At 36.2% G+C, this 16,498-nt stretch overlaps 1 protein-coding gene across 1 annotated transcript in view; it reads right to left on the bottom strand.

The window, feature by feature from the left end:
- Nucleotides 1–16,498, bottom strand: part of efcab14 (EF-hand calcium binding domain 14) — a 52,790-nt gene that overhangs the window by 17,003 nt on the left and 19,289 nt on the right. Inside the window, 4 exon segments of the mRNA XM_059984341.1 lie at nucleotides 1,430–1,541; nucleotides 5,390–5,578; nucleotides 14,628–14,738; nucleotides 15,884–15,982. Of these exon segments, the coding sequence (XP_059840324.1) occupies nucleotides 1,430–1,541; nucleotides 5,390–5,578; nucleotides 14,628–14,738; nucleotides 15,884–15,982 (511 nt within the window).

Below are 16,498 nucleotides of genomic sequence, written 5' to 3'. Positions count from 1 at the left end.
TAACAATAAAGTGCTTAACTCTCATGTCACATCTAATTTGCTGGCTCCATTAATCCTAGGACATCAGAAGTACTAATATAGATAAAATGGTGCATGTCTGAAAAGGTGAAATCTTCAAATTTGTAAGTATTACCAATTTTCCAATCAAGAATACAAGTTCATTAGATTTTATTCACACACTTTATCATTTGACCATACAAAAGCTAACCTCATTTACTGTATTAGCAGTAGCATATAAAACTTAACTAAACAGTTTACTGCAAATGGTCCAAATAATGACCGTACTTCAGAAAATGCAGAATGAAAGTCCTGTCCCTAAAACAATTGGTAAAACTAGTGATAATGGAGAAATTACTAGAGATAAAAAAGCCACACACACATACAAAGAGACAGAGAACTGCATGCCAGTTCTTCCATTTTGGTGCCACTTTCTTACACGTACTCAGTGAATGAGCCTTCACAGCTCTCTTGGAAAGTGATATCTGATGTTTCAGCATACCAACTGCAGAAATCTCACCTTGGCCCAGCCTGAATGCATAATCCTTATTTTCAGATTGTGACCCTTGGCTTGAAATACTTCAGTTCACAAAAAACACAGGGCAGGAATCAGCAAAATCCAGCTATTTATACCATAATTGCAGGTACTAATCTTACTTATCTATTTCCTTAATCATTGCAAGTTAAATTTTTCAAATACAGGACTATTCTTCCAATTTCCTACTTCATTAATGAAGCATTATCCTTTAACCATTCGAGTTCACTAAGCTATAACCCTCTTCACATTGTGCCTTCCTGAAAGCACATCTCTTGGTTTGCTTCAGGATTCAGTTTCTCTTCCTTGCAGCCTTAAGATATTTTTCAAGGTATGTTCCATATAATCCATTTTCTATGTAATATAATGGAATTTAGTGAATGCTCTATGACATTAAAAGTACTGATAAAAAGTTCAAAGTTTTGAAGTACTTTGAACTTTTAAGACAATTCACATAGTGCTAATAGACAAAATTTGACATTGAATTACAGTAAGAACATTAATCAAAGAGGTAGGTTAATGCAGCATATGCTAATAGGGGAGAGGGACAGGGAAACACGGGTAATCTGACTATAAGAATATCAACCTGGAGATTCGCAATGTAATTTAGATATAACAAAATTCTTTCTAATTTATCACATGCAATCTCAAATGTGCAAACTTTAAATTTTGTATTATTAGGGAAGAATATGAATAATTGATTTTTAATCTGTTCTGATCAGAAAATCATAATGATGAACATCCTTATGGTTGTTTAACTATGTTGTACTTTTAACTATGAAGGAACCAAACAGATGCTAATGTTATCTTTTACAGGGAGAATTTTTTTAAAATGAGTAGCATTTTCTTAATACATCAAATCCAAAAGCAGCGTTTCCTATCTTTAAATTAGCTTACCTTGGTTGTTGACTACACTTGTATTACCTAGATTATCTGATTTGTTGGCGAGAGCATTGACCATAACCTTCAACCTTTCCCTAAAGTTTGGCATTTGAATGTTGTCATTTTGCTGAAAGAAAAAAGTATTGAAAATAATTATTTAAGATCAGGAAATATCAGAAATAGAGAAGTAAGGAATTCAAACTATAGTGGTAAGAAAGGTAATTTCAAAGTTAAACACAATTAAAAGGTTTTAGAGCTCTTGCACATGTGGAAAATTGGTGCGTATGGAAGGCCAAGATGTAGCCTCTTTTTTTGGGTCACAAAAAGGGTGTTAAATCTCAAGATTTACTGATGTCAAAACAACAATGAGTGCATCCTGGCAACAATTACAGCAAAGGGAATTAAATAATTCATTAAATCATGAGACATCTTTACCACCTGATTCAAGAACAACAGATGAATTCTTGTTTATACTTTCAAATACTAAATAAAGGACTATTCCTGAGGTGTATTTGATATTGTAACCCCTGAGCAATAGGAAACCTATGAAGCTTAGATTAAAATTTTTTTTGTATATGGAGCTCTTAAGTTCCCAGAAGAGACTGGGGCTAAAACAAATGAATTGGCAATAATAGAGCTGAAAAAATTTCTGTCTGTTTTATTCTCTCAACATTGCATTACAACACAAATATACTCCCTAATTAGTCATGACCATGATACAAAAATGTGGGCACCTATTGTGTTTGATGAAAGGAATGTCAGAGAGACATCCCTGACTGTGAAAATGTTCGATCTGCTGCAAAGCAGTGACAATTAGAAAATTATGACATGACTGGGCAGAGCTGACATGATTTTTGGAAGAGAAATTATGTTTTACAAATTTAATACAGTACTCTAAGGCTGCAAATGGTAGAATGGCCAGTGGAAAGCCAGAAAGTATACTGAATTTGGATTCTCTCTGCAACTTCCTTTTAGAGAAAACTCATAATTTTTACAAACCCCTCCCATATAACCATTGAAAATATCTGCCCATCTTTCCTGCCCCTTCTCTCAATTCCGGGACCAAAAACAATATTTTCATAAGACTACTCTTAATTTGCATTCCTTCAATTTAATTTATTTGCTGCTCCTCCACATTGGACAACACTAAACACTGATCCCTTTGCAGAATATCTCAAAGAGCTAAGGGAAAGACAAGTTATCAAGTGATATTCCCAAGTTCAACATCGGTAATGGCAGCACCTAACTGAAGATCTTGGCACACTGATGGCAATTGAATCAAAGAATATGCTCATCTTATGCAGATGCTGCTGAGCTTGAATTATCTATCACTATCCAGACTCGCACATGAATAATCAGCGTGATAAGGTAATTGAGAGCAGAGTCTTAAACTTCTCTTTAAAGCTTCAAGACCCACTAAAAGTAAAACATTTAAAGACTACAGAAATCTTTAAGTCCTTACGGCAATATTTTGGTCAGCATCAAGGTTCTTTTTTTACTTGTCTGTCAAACCTTTTAATTCTCAAATTGTAAGATATTTAAGAGGCCCAGGTGGTGTAATAAATTGAGTTTCATTTTGTACTTGACCTTCAGCACAGCTATCTGAAAGCTAACAGCCTTTTGCTGCTAGGCAAGCAATAAATGTCAGCTAGTTGGGAAGCCTTTGTGGAAACAACTATTGGCAGTAATTCCCCCTTATGAGGTACGAGCATACTAATTAGCATATCCACTAGCTACATAGTTTGACATTTCCAAAGTCCATTAAGTGTCTATTTGTACTGCTCGTTCATGTTTTTCTTTGCAATAAACTGAAGCAGAAAAATACACCTCAAATAGTTTTTTTTTATAAATGTCAAGATATCTGTTCTCGAGGTTCCATTTGTTTTATAGTTAAAATGACTTCAATAACAACTCTATGAGATATGCATGAAATTGCCTCAAGAAGGACAATCTTAGACAATTCATATGGTTATTTTTAAGTATATCAATTATAGTTTGATTTGAACCATTCAAGACTAATGTTATTTGACCTACAGAAAATTTTGTTCTTTCAAGTAATTTTCTTTTCATTAATATTCAGATAGTATCTGCATTTGATTTAATAACAAAAATAGTTGATTAAATGAAAAAATAGTGTTACATTGAAATACCACACTAGATAGTCCAAGTTTTAAGGTCAAGCTTTGTGCTGATTATCATTGTTGATCTTATTTATCTGTTAATTGTCTTTAAATTTGTTAAATTGCTGTACTGAACATTTTATTTATTTTGTTTCTATTCAGAACTTGAAACAATTGCTTTACAGAAAAGTTATTAATTTTAGAGTCATACTGTCATAGAACACTACAGCAGAGAATCAGGCACTTTGGCTCATCTCATCGATACCAAGCTACTAATCTGCCTGGTCCCATCAACCTGTATCCAGACCACAGCCCTCCATACCACTCCCAGCCATGTGGCTATCCAAATTTCTCTTAAATCGAACCCACGTCCACCACTTCCATTGACAGCTCGTTCCACATGCTTAGCACCCTCTGAGTGAAGAAGTTCACCCTCATATTCTGCTTAAACATCTCACCTTTCAATCTTAACTCATGTACTCTAGTTCTAGTCACACCCAAGCTCAGTGAAAAAAGCCTGCTTGTATTTATCCTATCTATTCTCTTCATAATTTTGTAAATCTCTGTCAAATCTCCCCTCATTTTCCTGTGCTGCGGGGAATGGAGTCCTAATTTATTCAACTTTTCCTTCTAACTCAGGCCTTCAAATTCTGGCAACATCCTTGTAAATTTTCTCTGCACTGTTTTGATTAATTGATAGATATCTTTCCTGTAGGTAGGTGACCAGAACCACACAATACTCCAAATTAGGCCTCACCAATGTCTTAAACAACTTCAACATAGCTTCCCATCTCCTGTACTCAATATTTTGCTTTATGAAGGCCAAGGTGCCAAAAGCTTTCTTTACAACCCTATCAAGTGTGACACCACTTTCAGTGAATTATGGACGTGTATTTCTGGATCCCTTAGTTCTACCACACTCCTAGTGCTCTACCGTCCACTGTGTAATACCTACCCTGGTTGGTCCTGCTGAAGTACAAGATCTCAAACTTGTCTGCATTAAATTCTATCTGCCATTTGTTAGCCCATTTTTTTTCCAGCTGATCCAGATCCTGTTGCAAGCCACGACAGTCTTCTTTGCTGTCCACTACATCCCCAGTCTTGGTGTCATCCTCAAATTTGCTGATCCAGTGATGTACCTTAGCATTCAGATTATTGATGTAGATAACAAACAACAATACACTCAGTACCTATCCCTGTGGCACTCCACTACCCACAGGCCTCCAGTCAGCGAGGCAACCACCTACTAACACTCACTAGCTTCTCCCACAAAGCCAATGTCTGATCCAATTTACTACCACATATACTTATTAATTTTCATTCCTATGCTTTGCTCCATAGATTTTCATTCAAAACAAAGAGCAAAGAGCACCAGCAAGCTATTTACTAGTACGTGTAGAGTTGCCAGTGTGGGCTTGAAGAAAAATCAGGAACTGACAAATGGATGAAATCAGAGAAACAAGAAATCCAGCAGAGTAGAGAACTAGAGGAGTTTGGATAAGCAAATGTAAACCCATAAAGTGATTAAAATAAGAAACTTTTATATTTTATTATTCGGTTACAAAGCAAACAACATGTTCCATATGAAAATACTAGCACTCTAATAGCTTGATTAAGACCACAATTAACACAATTAATTATTAAGTAATTAATCCCAATCGAATATCTTTCAACGGTTTTAACTGAGAATAAAGCAAGCTTTGTGTGTCAAATTATTTTACTGCATTTTTGTTAGCTTCAATTTTTTTTGTAATATATGTGCATTCTTCAATCAAATGCCAGAAACTCATATTGTCTACACTTTGCTTGGATGAACTCATCATCAAGCACTGATTGAATTAAAAAGTATACTTACCATAGTGCTATTCATGCTTTTGATTTTAGCAACATCAGCGACTGGAAAATTCCTTTCAAGCAACGTAACTCTCTGGCTCAGATTACGAACATTTAAATCAATACGTTGCAGCTTTTGGTCATTATGGGTGTGGTAAAATAGAAGGGTGGCATTCAACTCATTTAATTCATCTTGCATGTCCAGGATACCCTGAAATGAAAAAAAAACACAAATGGTGTTAGAACACAGATTAAAACAATAGCCAATCCAAACCCAACACAGTCCAGGGACCTGTAATTTTCCCAAACCCAACTCAATTTGCAAAGTTTGCAGAGAAGCGGAAAAAAAAGACTGGTTTAAATAACAATGTATGGGCAGCTAGAGCCAAAGAGCACATGTAAATTATCCTGACCCAAAATACTAATTAATATTCAATCTCTTCCCATTGTTTCTTTATCAATGCATGAATCTTATTAAAGTGACGAATCAGAAGATTGGTTATTTTAAGTTTCTTAATATCCATTGCCTTCAGTCTAACTAGCCTGCCCCAACCTAATCAAATGTTCTATCAAATAATGTGTACCTGAACCTGGCACACTGATTGCCCCTATATGGTAGCATGTATCTGGTAAAATAACTTGCAACAGCAAACCGACAAAAGCCACTACTTGAGTAATACTTCAATTATCCAAGTATCAACGTTTTGATTGGTCACATCTTGAGAAATTTGCCTTCAAATAATTATTCGTTTCAAGAGAATGGCAGGCACCTATTTGCTGCCGGTTTAAAAAAAATGAACGAGGCATCATTTTGTTTAGCAGTCTTCAGTCTACATCTAAATAATCTGTAAGCAATGTAAACAATTACTTCAAGATTGCATTTTTTTTTGGCTAGCTTTTCATGGTGGGATTGTTATTCAGAAAAGCCTCTAACATTTCTGCATTTATGTCTGTCAAAAGTGAAATCCAATTTTCATCTCAGTCTCTTATTTCACTACTTCAAAACAAGTTCGTTTTATTCTAAACATTCAAGAAAAAGAGTAATGTTATGTGTTGTGAAATGTTCTGTTCCAACAGAATTTGTTAGGTTAGCTGTGCAACCTACTCTCAACAGATTACAGCACTTGGAATTTACATAAATAAATCTAACCCAATCTGTACAACAGGATCCCTTCATTGACCCTAACAATTTACTGTACTGGCAAAAGTGAATAATGTTAACTGCTGAAATAGAAACTGCTCTGTATTAGGAGTAAAAAACCAAATGTGTGCATGCAGGATAAGCATATAGTAAGAATCGGCTTCATTGCAGTTCCTGGGAATTTCCAAAAAATTTATTCTCTGTATATTTCTTCCTACCTACCTTCCTTCCCATCAATTTAGAGAAATTGATTTAATCACTAAACACAGTACACTTAGACAACACTTGAATATTTCCATGCTTTTTATATAAATAGAAAACAATTACCACTTTCTTTCTCTACTTAAACAGATCTCCTATATATATTTCCAAAGATAATATGTTAAACTCTTAATTACTCACTTCCACTTAACTTTAAGTCTGTAGTATTTTTTCCTGCAAGGTTTTTTCTTTGGATTATTGAGATTTTTTTTACACTCCATAATAGAGTCACACATCACAGAAAGATGCCTTTAGGCCCAACATGCCCCCTCCAATCTACACCAATTCCATTTTCCAGTACTCAGTCATAGTATTCTTTGCAATGGCATTCAACTGCTCAAATGCTAACATCCACCACCCCTCAGGCAATAAATTCAGAATTCAAGCACCCTCTAGGTAAAAAAAATCCACAAATTCACTCCAAATCTCCAACTGCTTATCTGAAAACTATGCATACTGGTTATACATAAAAACTGCAGCTCATGGAAAAAGTTTCTCACCTTTTCCCTCTTATCTATGCGCCATCAATCTTGTATACCTTTATCAAATCACCCCCCAGCTTTCTCTGCACCAGAATCTCATTATTGAAACTTTTACTCCTAGACAACATCCTGGTGAATCTTCTCTGCATCTTTCCAGTGTGTGCATCAAGAAACTTGTTGGAAAAAAAATGTTTATTTCTTTCACATGAATTCTGTGAGAGTCAATTCTTTAAGGATCTGTGTTCTATCCACAGCAAATATGAAGGCAAGTATTCTATACGCCTTCTATACTTACCTACTTGTGCCACTGCCTTCAGACCAATATCCCTCTGCTCCTCAGTACTTAAGATATGGCAATTTATTGTTTGCATCCTAACCATAGCCCTCCCAAAATGCACCAGCTCACATTCTACAGGATTAAATTCCATCTGCCATTTTGCTCCTTATTTAATCTAAAGTACAGTATCAGTAGCATAATGGTTAGCACAATGCTTTACAGTTCGAGCAACCCAGGTTCATGTCCTGCCACTGTCTGAGGGGTGTCTATACTTTCCCTGTGACTGTGTGGGTTTATGCTCCAGTTTCCTCCCAAGGTCCGAAGTCGAACCGGTTGGTAAGTTAATTGGTCATTGTAAATTGCTACGTATTAGGCTAGGGTGCCATGTCACTATCGACAAAAACTACCATGTCATCTGTGAACTTTCTACAGACACATTCATAAGCAAGGGTCCCAACACAATAGCTGTGGTACACCAAGACTCAGGTCTTCAATTGTAAAAGTACCCCTCTACCTCCCACTCCTAAGCCAGCTTGAAATTAATTTCCCAATTTGCCCTGGATCCCATATCGCACATGGTCAAAGGCCTTACTGAATTTCATATAGACTGTCAAATAAACTGTCAAAGCAAGACACTTGCTTGAGAAATTCAAACAAATTAGTCAGCAGGAACTTCTCATACAGCCATGCTGACTCTGCCTGAAACCCTCAAGTGCAGAATGTTCTCAACAAATGGTTATGCTTCAATCTTTTGTGCTCCAATCTGACTTTCTAGTTTGCATTTAAACTATAAAGTGGTTTATCTAGAAAAAAAATTAAAGTTAAATAGCAGCAATTAAAGCAATGGGCTAGAACATGCTGGGCTCAGTTTACTGCCCGGATCACTCCCACTTTTCCAGATGTGCAAAGCTGAATAAACTGACCTTACGTACCCAAGTTGCAACCTGTAGGTTCTGAAAGAGAAGCAGGCCTTGAACTCATCCAGGAAATTATGGTGATCCTAAGCTATCTCATTATATATTATAAAGTCCAAGAACATCTGAAATCTGAAACACTTCCGTCCTCAAGCATTTCGCATAAGGGGCATGTACTCAACCTGTGTCCAAAATCTAAAATGATGCAATGTAATTATCCTGAAACACCAGCTCAGTTTATCTTTACAGAGCAGACACCTGATCAATTGAAAACATATACCCGTTCTAGTTTTAATCTTAAGTTCCTTGTATTTTCAGTACTTTTCAAACTTTCAAAATGCAGGTCAGCTGTCCACAATGTTACAAATGGTAGTTATGTGCTTATGCCAATTGAAAACCTGGCATAAAACATTTACTGGGTTTAAAACTGGCATTTCTTTTTCCAGTAAACCACAAAGAATGAATGGAACTCATTAGAAATTATGCAAAGCTAAGTAGCTTTTAAAAATTACTTAATAAATGCGGCAAATAAAACATTGATAGATTCTTAGCAGCGATCATAAAAAAAAATTTGTGCAGTTTTTGTCCCCTAATCTGAGGAAAGACATTCTTGCAATAGAGGGAGTACAAAGAAGGTTCACCAGATTGATTCCTGGGATGGCAGGACTTTCATATGAAGAATGACTGGATCGACTGGGCTTATGCTCGCTGGAATTTAGAAGATTGAGGGGGGATCTTGTTGAAACGCATAAAATTCTAAATGGATTGGACAGGCTAGATGCAGGAAGATTGTTCCCGATGTTGGGGAAGTCCAGAACGAGGGGTCAAAGCTTAAGGACAAAGGAGAGGCCTTTTAGGACCGAGATGAAGAGAAACTTCTTCAAACAGAGAGTGGTGAATCTGTGGAATTCTCTGCCACAGGAAACAGTTGAGGCCAGTTCATTGGTTATATTTAAGAGGGAGTTAGATATGGCCCTTGTGGCTAAAGGGATCAGGATGTATGGAGAGAAAGTAGGTACAGGGTTCTGAGTTGGATGATCAGCCATGATCATACTAAATGGAGGTGCAGGCTCGAAGGGCCGAATGGCCTACTCCTGCACCTATTTTCTATGTTTCTATGTCATTTTCTAACAATTCATTTGTATTATAATCAGTTTAGATTGCAGGTTCAACTACAACATAGTTCTAAACTTTCCACATTGCTTGTAATGATCACACACAAATTGATTTTTACATCTGCGAAGAACACTCAAATGATAAGAAGAAAACACATAATAATAATTTCATGCAGGCAAGAGTGTATGAAAAATGTTGGTAGAAAATAAAAAGAGACTGTAGGCTAATATTACAGAAGAACTTATGTGTCAAAATAGCAACCTGCATGGATATGTCTTTTAATCCTTCAAAGATAACGGGACACATTGAATTTGAAACTATTAAAACATATGAGATCCAGGGTTAGATAAGCAGAAGCGGAAAATAAAACAGGCTACACAAACATCTCAACTTGGGTTAAGCTACAGCTTCAGTAGTGTGTCCAAATCTAGTCACTATACATCAGAATGTGAAGCTCCTCAAGAATATAAAGAATGTCCAAGAACGAAGAACTTTTGCTTTGTTGGATTAGAAAAGCTGTGTTACTCTCCTTAGGAAGTGTTCAAAGATATGATAGGGATGGCAATAATTAATCAAAAGACAATTGTGGAATATCCTTCCTGAATTCAGCTGCCCACAAGGATTCATCTCTCCTTTATGTTTGCTCTATAATAGTAATCAAAAGGTCTTCAACAGAGCCAAATCTTACTGAAGGTCAGAGTCAGATAAGGCTGTACCTTACTTGCACCCACATCAAATAAACTGAGTGTTGCTAATCTTCTTTATTAATGAAAAACTGTTTAACTCATTGTGACTACACGAGAGCCAAGCTTCCAAACTTCCAATAGCCTAGCTGCAATATGCAAATGATGGATGCACTTGTAGACATTCAAGAGGCCAAGTTCCAACCCTTTGAGACTCTTTCTCTAAAGCATACCAGAATTGGCCTTGTACTCCATAAAATGTTTGCAATTCATGTGTTTCGTTTTGTGTGTGATATACACAAAATAGGTGAGCTGATTAATAAGCTTGGAGATAGTAACAAAAATTGGTGAAATTCTGGATAGAGAAGAGGCAGTTAAAGGATTCAGTAGGATTCAGACCAGTTGAAATGTGGGTAAAGAAATTGCAGATGGAGTTTAATCCAGACAAGTAAGGTGTTGCATTTTGAGAGGCCAAATGCAAAAAAGTACACAATTAAAAGCAGGACCCTTTGAGGCACTGGAGGACAGAGAAGTCTTGGGGTGCAGGTCCATTCCTCTCTGAAAGATACAATACAAAAGAAACACGGTGGTAAAGAAGGTCTGTACCTTTAGATGTAGGGATGTTATGTATAAAAGTCAGTCATGTTACAGTTGTATAAAATTTTGGTGAGGACACATTTGTAGTATTGTGTTCAGTACTGATCACCCTGTTACAGGAAGGATGTGGAGGCTTTTGAGAGCGTGCTGAAGTAGTTCACCAGGATAATAGTGGATTAGAGAACACTTAACTATAAAGCAGAGGTTCCCAACCTTTTTTATGCCATGGACAATACCGTTCAGCAAGGAATCCTGGAAGCCCAGGTTGGGAACTCCTGCTATAAAGTGAGAATGGACAAACCTGATTATTTTCTCTGGACCACTCATCTACCTTATCTTCATTTGCCAGTTTACACTCCTCACTCTCCCCCCACATCTTAATCTGTCTTCTGCGCCCTTCTTTTCTATTCCTGATGAAGGGTGTTGGCTTGAAATGTCAACTATTTATCTCCCTCCATAGATGCTTCCTAACCTGCTGAGTTCCTTGGTATTTCGTGAGTGTTGCTCAAGATATCCAGCATTTGCAGAATCTCACGTCCTCACTTATAACACAATATACCAAGTGTGATCTAGCCAGTTTTACAGAGCTCCAACATTACCTCATGGCTCTTAAACTCAATCCATGACTAATGAAAACCAACACACCATACACCTTCAATTGTGAACAATTCATACGCTTTCAATTGCACGGCAACTTTGAAGGATCTATGGATATGGACCCCAAGATCCCCTAAGATTAATGGACTTCTGTTAATCAAAAGATATTAAACAGCATAGCAAAAGTCACATCATTGGAATTAGGTCACCAATCAATGACTGTATCAGCATCTTGAGATTGGGAATCTTAAAGATTTAACAGCCTATTTCTATTCTTACATTGGAGTGCATTTTTCTGTGTTGAAAGTGAGAAGGAAGCAAATAAAAACAAGCCAGAAAAATAAAATGGTCTTTTATAGACAGTGAGGAACAAATGGTAAAATGAGAATATTAAAGGGAACGCACTATCAATTCAGAATCATTCAGGTAAACAGAGTGTTCACCCAAGTTGTCATCCATGTGTTTGGCCTCTTTAGAGGTCACACTAGATCAGTATTTACTGTATGGTAGCTTCAGCTTGGCACATAAATCGATGTCCCAGATGGAAAAGCATTTTAGCGTAGAACTGACAAGCATCATATCTGTTGCAATTGTACTGAAAACAGACAGTACTAAAGTGAAAGAAGGGATATTGAAGAAGTAAACACAAATACTCCAGATGTGTTAACAGGCAGGATAAAATAGAAACTGTATAATACAGTGGGATTCTGGAGTGACTTGTGGAGTTCGGGGTGCAATTGGAGCATTATAAACAGTGAAATGGTAAGAGCAAAGATTCAGGAAACCAGGTGTAGGCACAAAGCATAGATTACTATAGATACATCAAAGAGAGCAAAGGATGCAGCCTTTGTAGGAAGTGAGAGACAAAGCACAAGATCTAGAGGACCTAGAAGATTTGGAAAAGTGCTTACAAGAAGGGAAGGGAACACAGGTTACAAAAATCAAGAGGATAACATTTACCTGATAACATTCTCTAGATCAGAGTGAAACAATATGGAGCAGAGCAGTGACATTTTCATCATGTCAGCAGAAGCTAAGTGCTTCGCAGATACTCAAAACAAGGTAGGCCTATTTTGAACGCAAAGTTTCCAGATATACATATTTTATCTTGAGAAAAGGACTTAAAAAGGTCAGACTGTGAGGACTAATGCCAGCAGTTCCAATGGGAATTGCCTGTATTAAGCTGCTAAACTGAATGGTGGCAGGTAAGAGAGAGAATAAAGTAGAACAATGAAATTGTTAGTAGCTGGGCCATAATCCAATGGAAAATAGGATGCCACGTATATAGCTGACAGTAAACTTTAGCCATAAATAAAGATGCTTCCCCCAGTTTTAAATCTGATACTGGCAGAGAAAATGGAATGCCCCAACTTCAGAAATCTTTACTCAATTTCAGAGTAATATTGCTATTTTTTAATGCATTCAGGTAAGAAAGGATTTTTAAATTAATGCATAAACCAAAGAAAAATTATGCTTAAAATTTGGCAATTTCCATTTTGCATCCAATTGGTCAACAATATTACAAACACAAAAATCCATGTTATTATACAATGTCAAAGACAATCCATTTAGTATTCAATCCTGCAAAACAATTGTCAGTGGGGACAGAAAAGCCTATCGGAAAAAGTTTTGGAAGCTGACCCAATCAGACTGGAGAATGAACCTGAAATTTTCTTTTCCTGAATGACTTAATGCTACACAATACAGGTGGCCCCTGTATTGTGAACGTTGGCCATTCAGGTAACAAAAACACTCTTGTAGAATTCACAAATAACTATTCAAAAATTTATGAAACAGGATTAGATTCAGTCTTACAGAATATATGTGAAAAAGTTAGTAAATCAACAAGTTTAACTTTTCTTTAAACTCATATACACAGATCCAGCTTATTACAGATTGTTATGAATGTACCACAGCTCTGAGGGGCTGAAGGGTGCGGGGTAGCCTCCTCCTTTGTGAGAATTGCAAGATCACTATTGATTTGGGTCAGGAGACCCAGGAAATGAGAGAGAGATGTGCGCAATGTCTTGTTCCCCCCCCGGCAATATAAAGCTACGGGAAACAGCCATTGTCTCTTGGAGATGAACTTGTGTATTACAATACTGTGCTACATGGAAGCCCTCAGGATTGCATCACCCCCAACCTGATTGACATCTGAGACCCTGTGAGTCAGGATAAAAGAGGGTCTGTGGGAACAGCCCCTCAGACGCACCAGAAGAAACGCTAGCGATCCCGTAATAGCGGAAGCCGATGGGAGGAGGCCATGCGTGTTCGGCTCCATTTTGCCCCGGAACTGGTGGCTTTTACCACAGAAGAATGGCTTTTAGCTAACAATGGGGAAAGACTCTCGAAGGATTGGCATCATAAAAGGACTGGGCAAGTTTAACCCGTCTTTCTCTCAAAACAAAACGCTGCAGCTTGAACGAACTAACAGTGACTTTTATATTTCCATCGGACAATACATGATCCCCTAGACAACGATAGAGCTATTTCTTATTGATTATTATTATACCCGCGCTTTTAGATTTAGTATTGACGACGTATATTATCTGTATGTTTGCACTGATATTATTTTTGTGTATCTTTATCAATAAATACTGTTAAAAATGGTACCATCAGACTTCAACGGACCTCTCTATCTTTGCTGGTAAGTGACCCAGTTACGGGGTATGTAACAAGATAAATCATAATATGGCAACTGCCTGCATAATTAACCTTTGAACCTTTTTAATGTACCCATCTACAGAAATACAAAAACAATTTTAATTCGTCAACTTAGACTGTTTTGTCTACATTATCAACACCAGAAACTAACAGATTTATTATTCAAAAGGGTAATTGAGGCAATATCTCCAAATAGTACTTTGATGATTAGTCTATTTAATCACTAAGCAATATCGATAGAAATTGTTTGACAATTTATGAATGATAGAAAAGTTGAAGTGTTTACTATTAAATCTCAGTAATATTCTTCTACTTCCTTTCTGATATTATTTTGATGAAATGTCAACAGCAAATATAGAACTAATACATTACATCAATGCAATCTATTTTATTACAACTCCAGTATGACAAATAAATTGCAAAATGGAGGATATAGGGAGTGAGTGAGTGTTCTATGTGACATTGAAAAAATAAAATCACTTTATCTGAAATACTTTGATCCTCATTTCTTTCAGGTGCATTCCTTACCTCATTTTGCTGAAGTGTCTCCACTTTTTTCTTCTGATCTTCTAAGGCTGTTTTTATAGTACCAACATCATGTTGAACACTAGTAAGCGTGCTCCCAATTGTGGCAACACTCTGTAATGATCAATGCAATGAACTCAGCTTTTTCATCACACATATTTATATTTTACATTATATTTTACATTATATTTTTTGAAAAGTTTTTAAATCAGAAGCATTTGTTCCCAGATATTACCAGAGTTTAATATGCATAACCATTTGTTAAATACCAATTTTCTGGATCATAGAAATTCATTCATGGTTCAACCCAAACTGCTATTCAGAAGTGATGATTGGCTGTTTCCTTCACACAGAACAAGTCAAATGACCAAGTACTCCCAAAATTCTCTTGGATAAAGAATTTGATTAGTTTAAACTCCACCAAAATACTCTACACCTACAATAGGAGAATGTGTACAAGTGAAGGCTACATATTTTTTCTATTCAGTGAGTCATTTCAACAACCTATAAATCAGCAAATTACATGTTACAGACATTTCTAAAGATAAATTGGGTTTTATACTTTTATATTGAATTTGTTTTCAACTGCGGCAGTTTATCAAAACCATCCTAGTAGCCAAGCCAGTAGCCAAGCCTACTGTTGCATCCAACACAAGTCCTACTCTTCTGGAACCCCACATAAATGATTTTCACCTAACATTCCTACTGTGACCAGGCTCCAAAGTGATCAAAATTCTGAAGTGTACATATTAATTTTGTTTTCACCGAACTACTCTTCTCTGCAAGCTGCCCTAGTGTAATCATGCCAAAGTATACCTATTTTCTGTTCTTCACTCACATATAGTTGAAATATTAGGATTCCTCCTCAAGAATAAAACACAGAATCTTGTTATGTCATTTCTTAATTGATTTTCAAAGACCACATTGGATATATCCAATGTATGCTCTGCAGACCAGTTTTTGATCAAATGATAGCCAACAGATTTTAAAAATACTATTCTTGGCCTATCGTGTGTATCTATATATTAAAAAGCTCCTTTGTAACATATTCTTCTGCTTTTAATATCTTCCTTTATCTTTAACCTATTGGGTAAAAAAAAACTGAGATACCAAAAACATTTTACTGTTGTAATAAATCATGCATAAAAAAAACAAGTAATTGCATTGATGACAGAAAAAACCTCTTTATTTGACGTGAAAATTTAAAATGACGCAAATTATTTTAGTCAATTAGATCAAGCAAATAAAAGTACAGAAACCTTCTGAAGTTCTTCCACAGTGACTGGAAGGTTGATTAGATCAGACGCTGATTTGACGTTGGCTTTTAAATGAGCAACAGCTGAATTCAGTTGGTTAATCTAGTACAAAATAAAAAATGCGAATTGAGTTACATTTAAATACATGCAGGAAGTCAAACAAAAATCTTACAATCAGTCTCTCTTCCACTTATGTGCCAGTATCTATTGCTTTCACAGACACAAACATTATCTTCAGCTTGTAAAACAGTGTATTTTAACTCCAGCAAATTGCTGGCTTCAGCCAAAAATAAATACCTTTTGCTGAAGTTGGCCAACATGCAGATTTTGAGAGCAGCAATGGAAAATTTGACCAAATTTAAAAAGTTTAAATAATATTAAATAGACATAGCAAATAAATTGCATAAATTAAAAGCATTCATCAGGTTTTTTGAATATCAAAAAAAGGCAGATTCAACATTGGACTTAGCTAGGATGTAATGAAAATAGTGAAACATCAGAAACATGGCACATACAGACAAAAGCAAAGAATGGACTGAACACCAGAGAATCAAAGATAAGCTACTGTAGAAGAGATAGAGCTGGGCTATAAGTAAGAGTTGGAAGAATCAGAACAAA

This window comes from Hypanus sabinus, chromosome 11, assembly GCF_030144855.1.
Source record: "Hypanus sabinus isolate sHypSab1 chromosome 11, sHypSab1.hap1, whole genome shotgun sequence".
NCBI classification, from domain to species: Eukaryota; Metazoa; Chordata; class Chondrichthyes; order Myliobatiformes; family Dasyatidae; genus Hypanus; species Hypanus sabinus.
The sequence above is the reverse complement of the archived record's forward strand: the minus strand, read 5'-3'. Positions and strand labels throughout refer to the sequence as shown.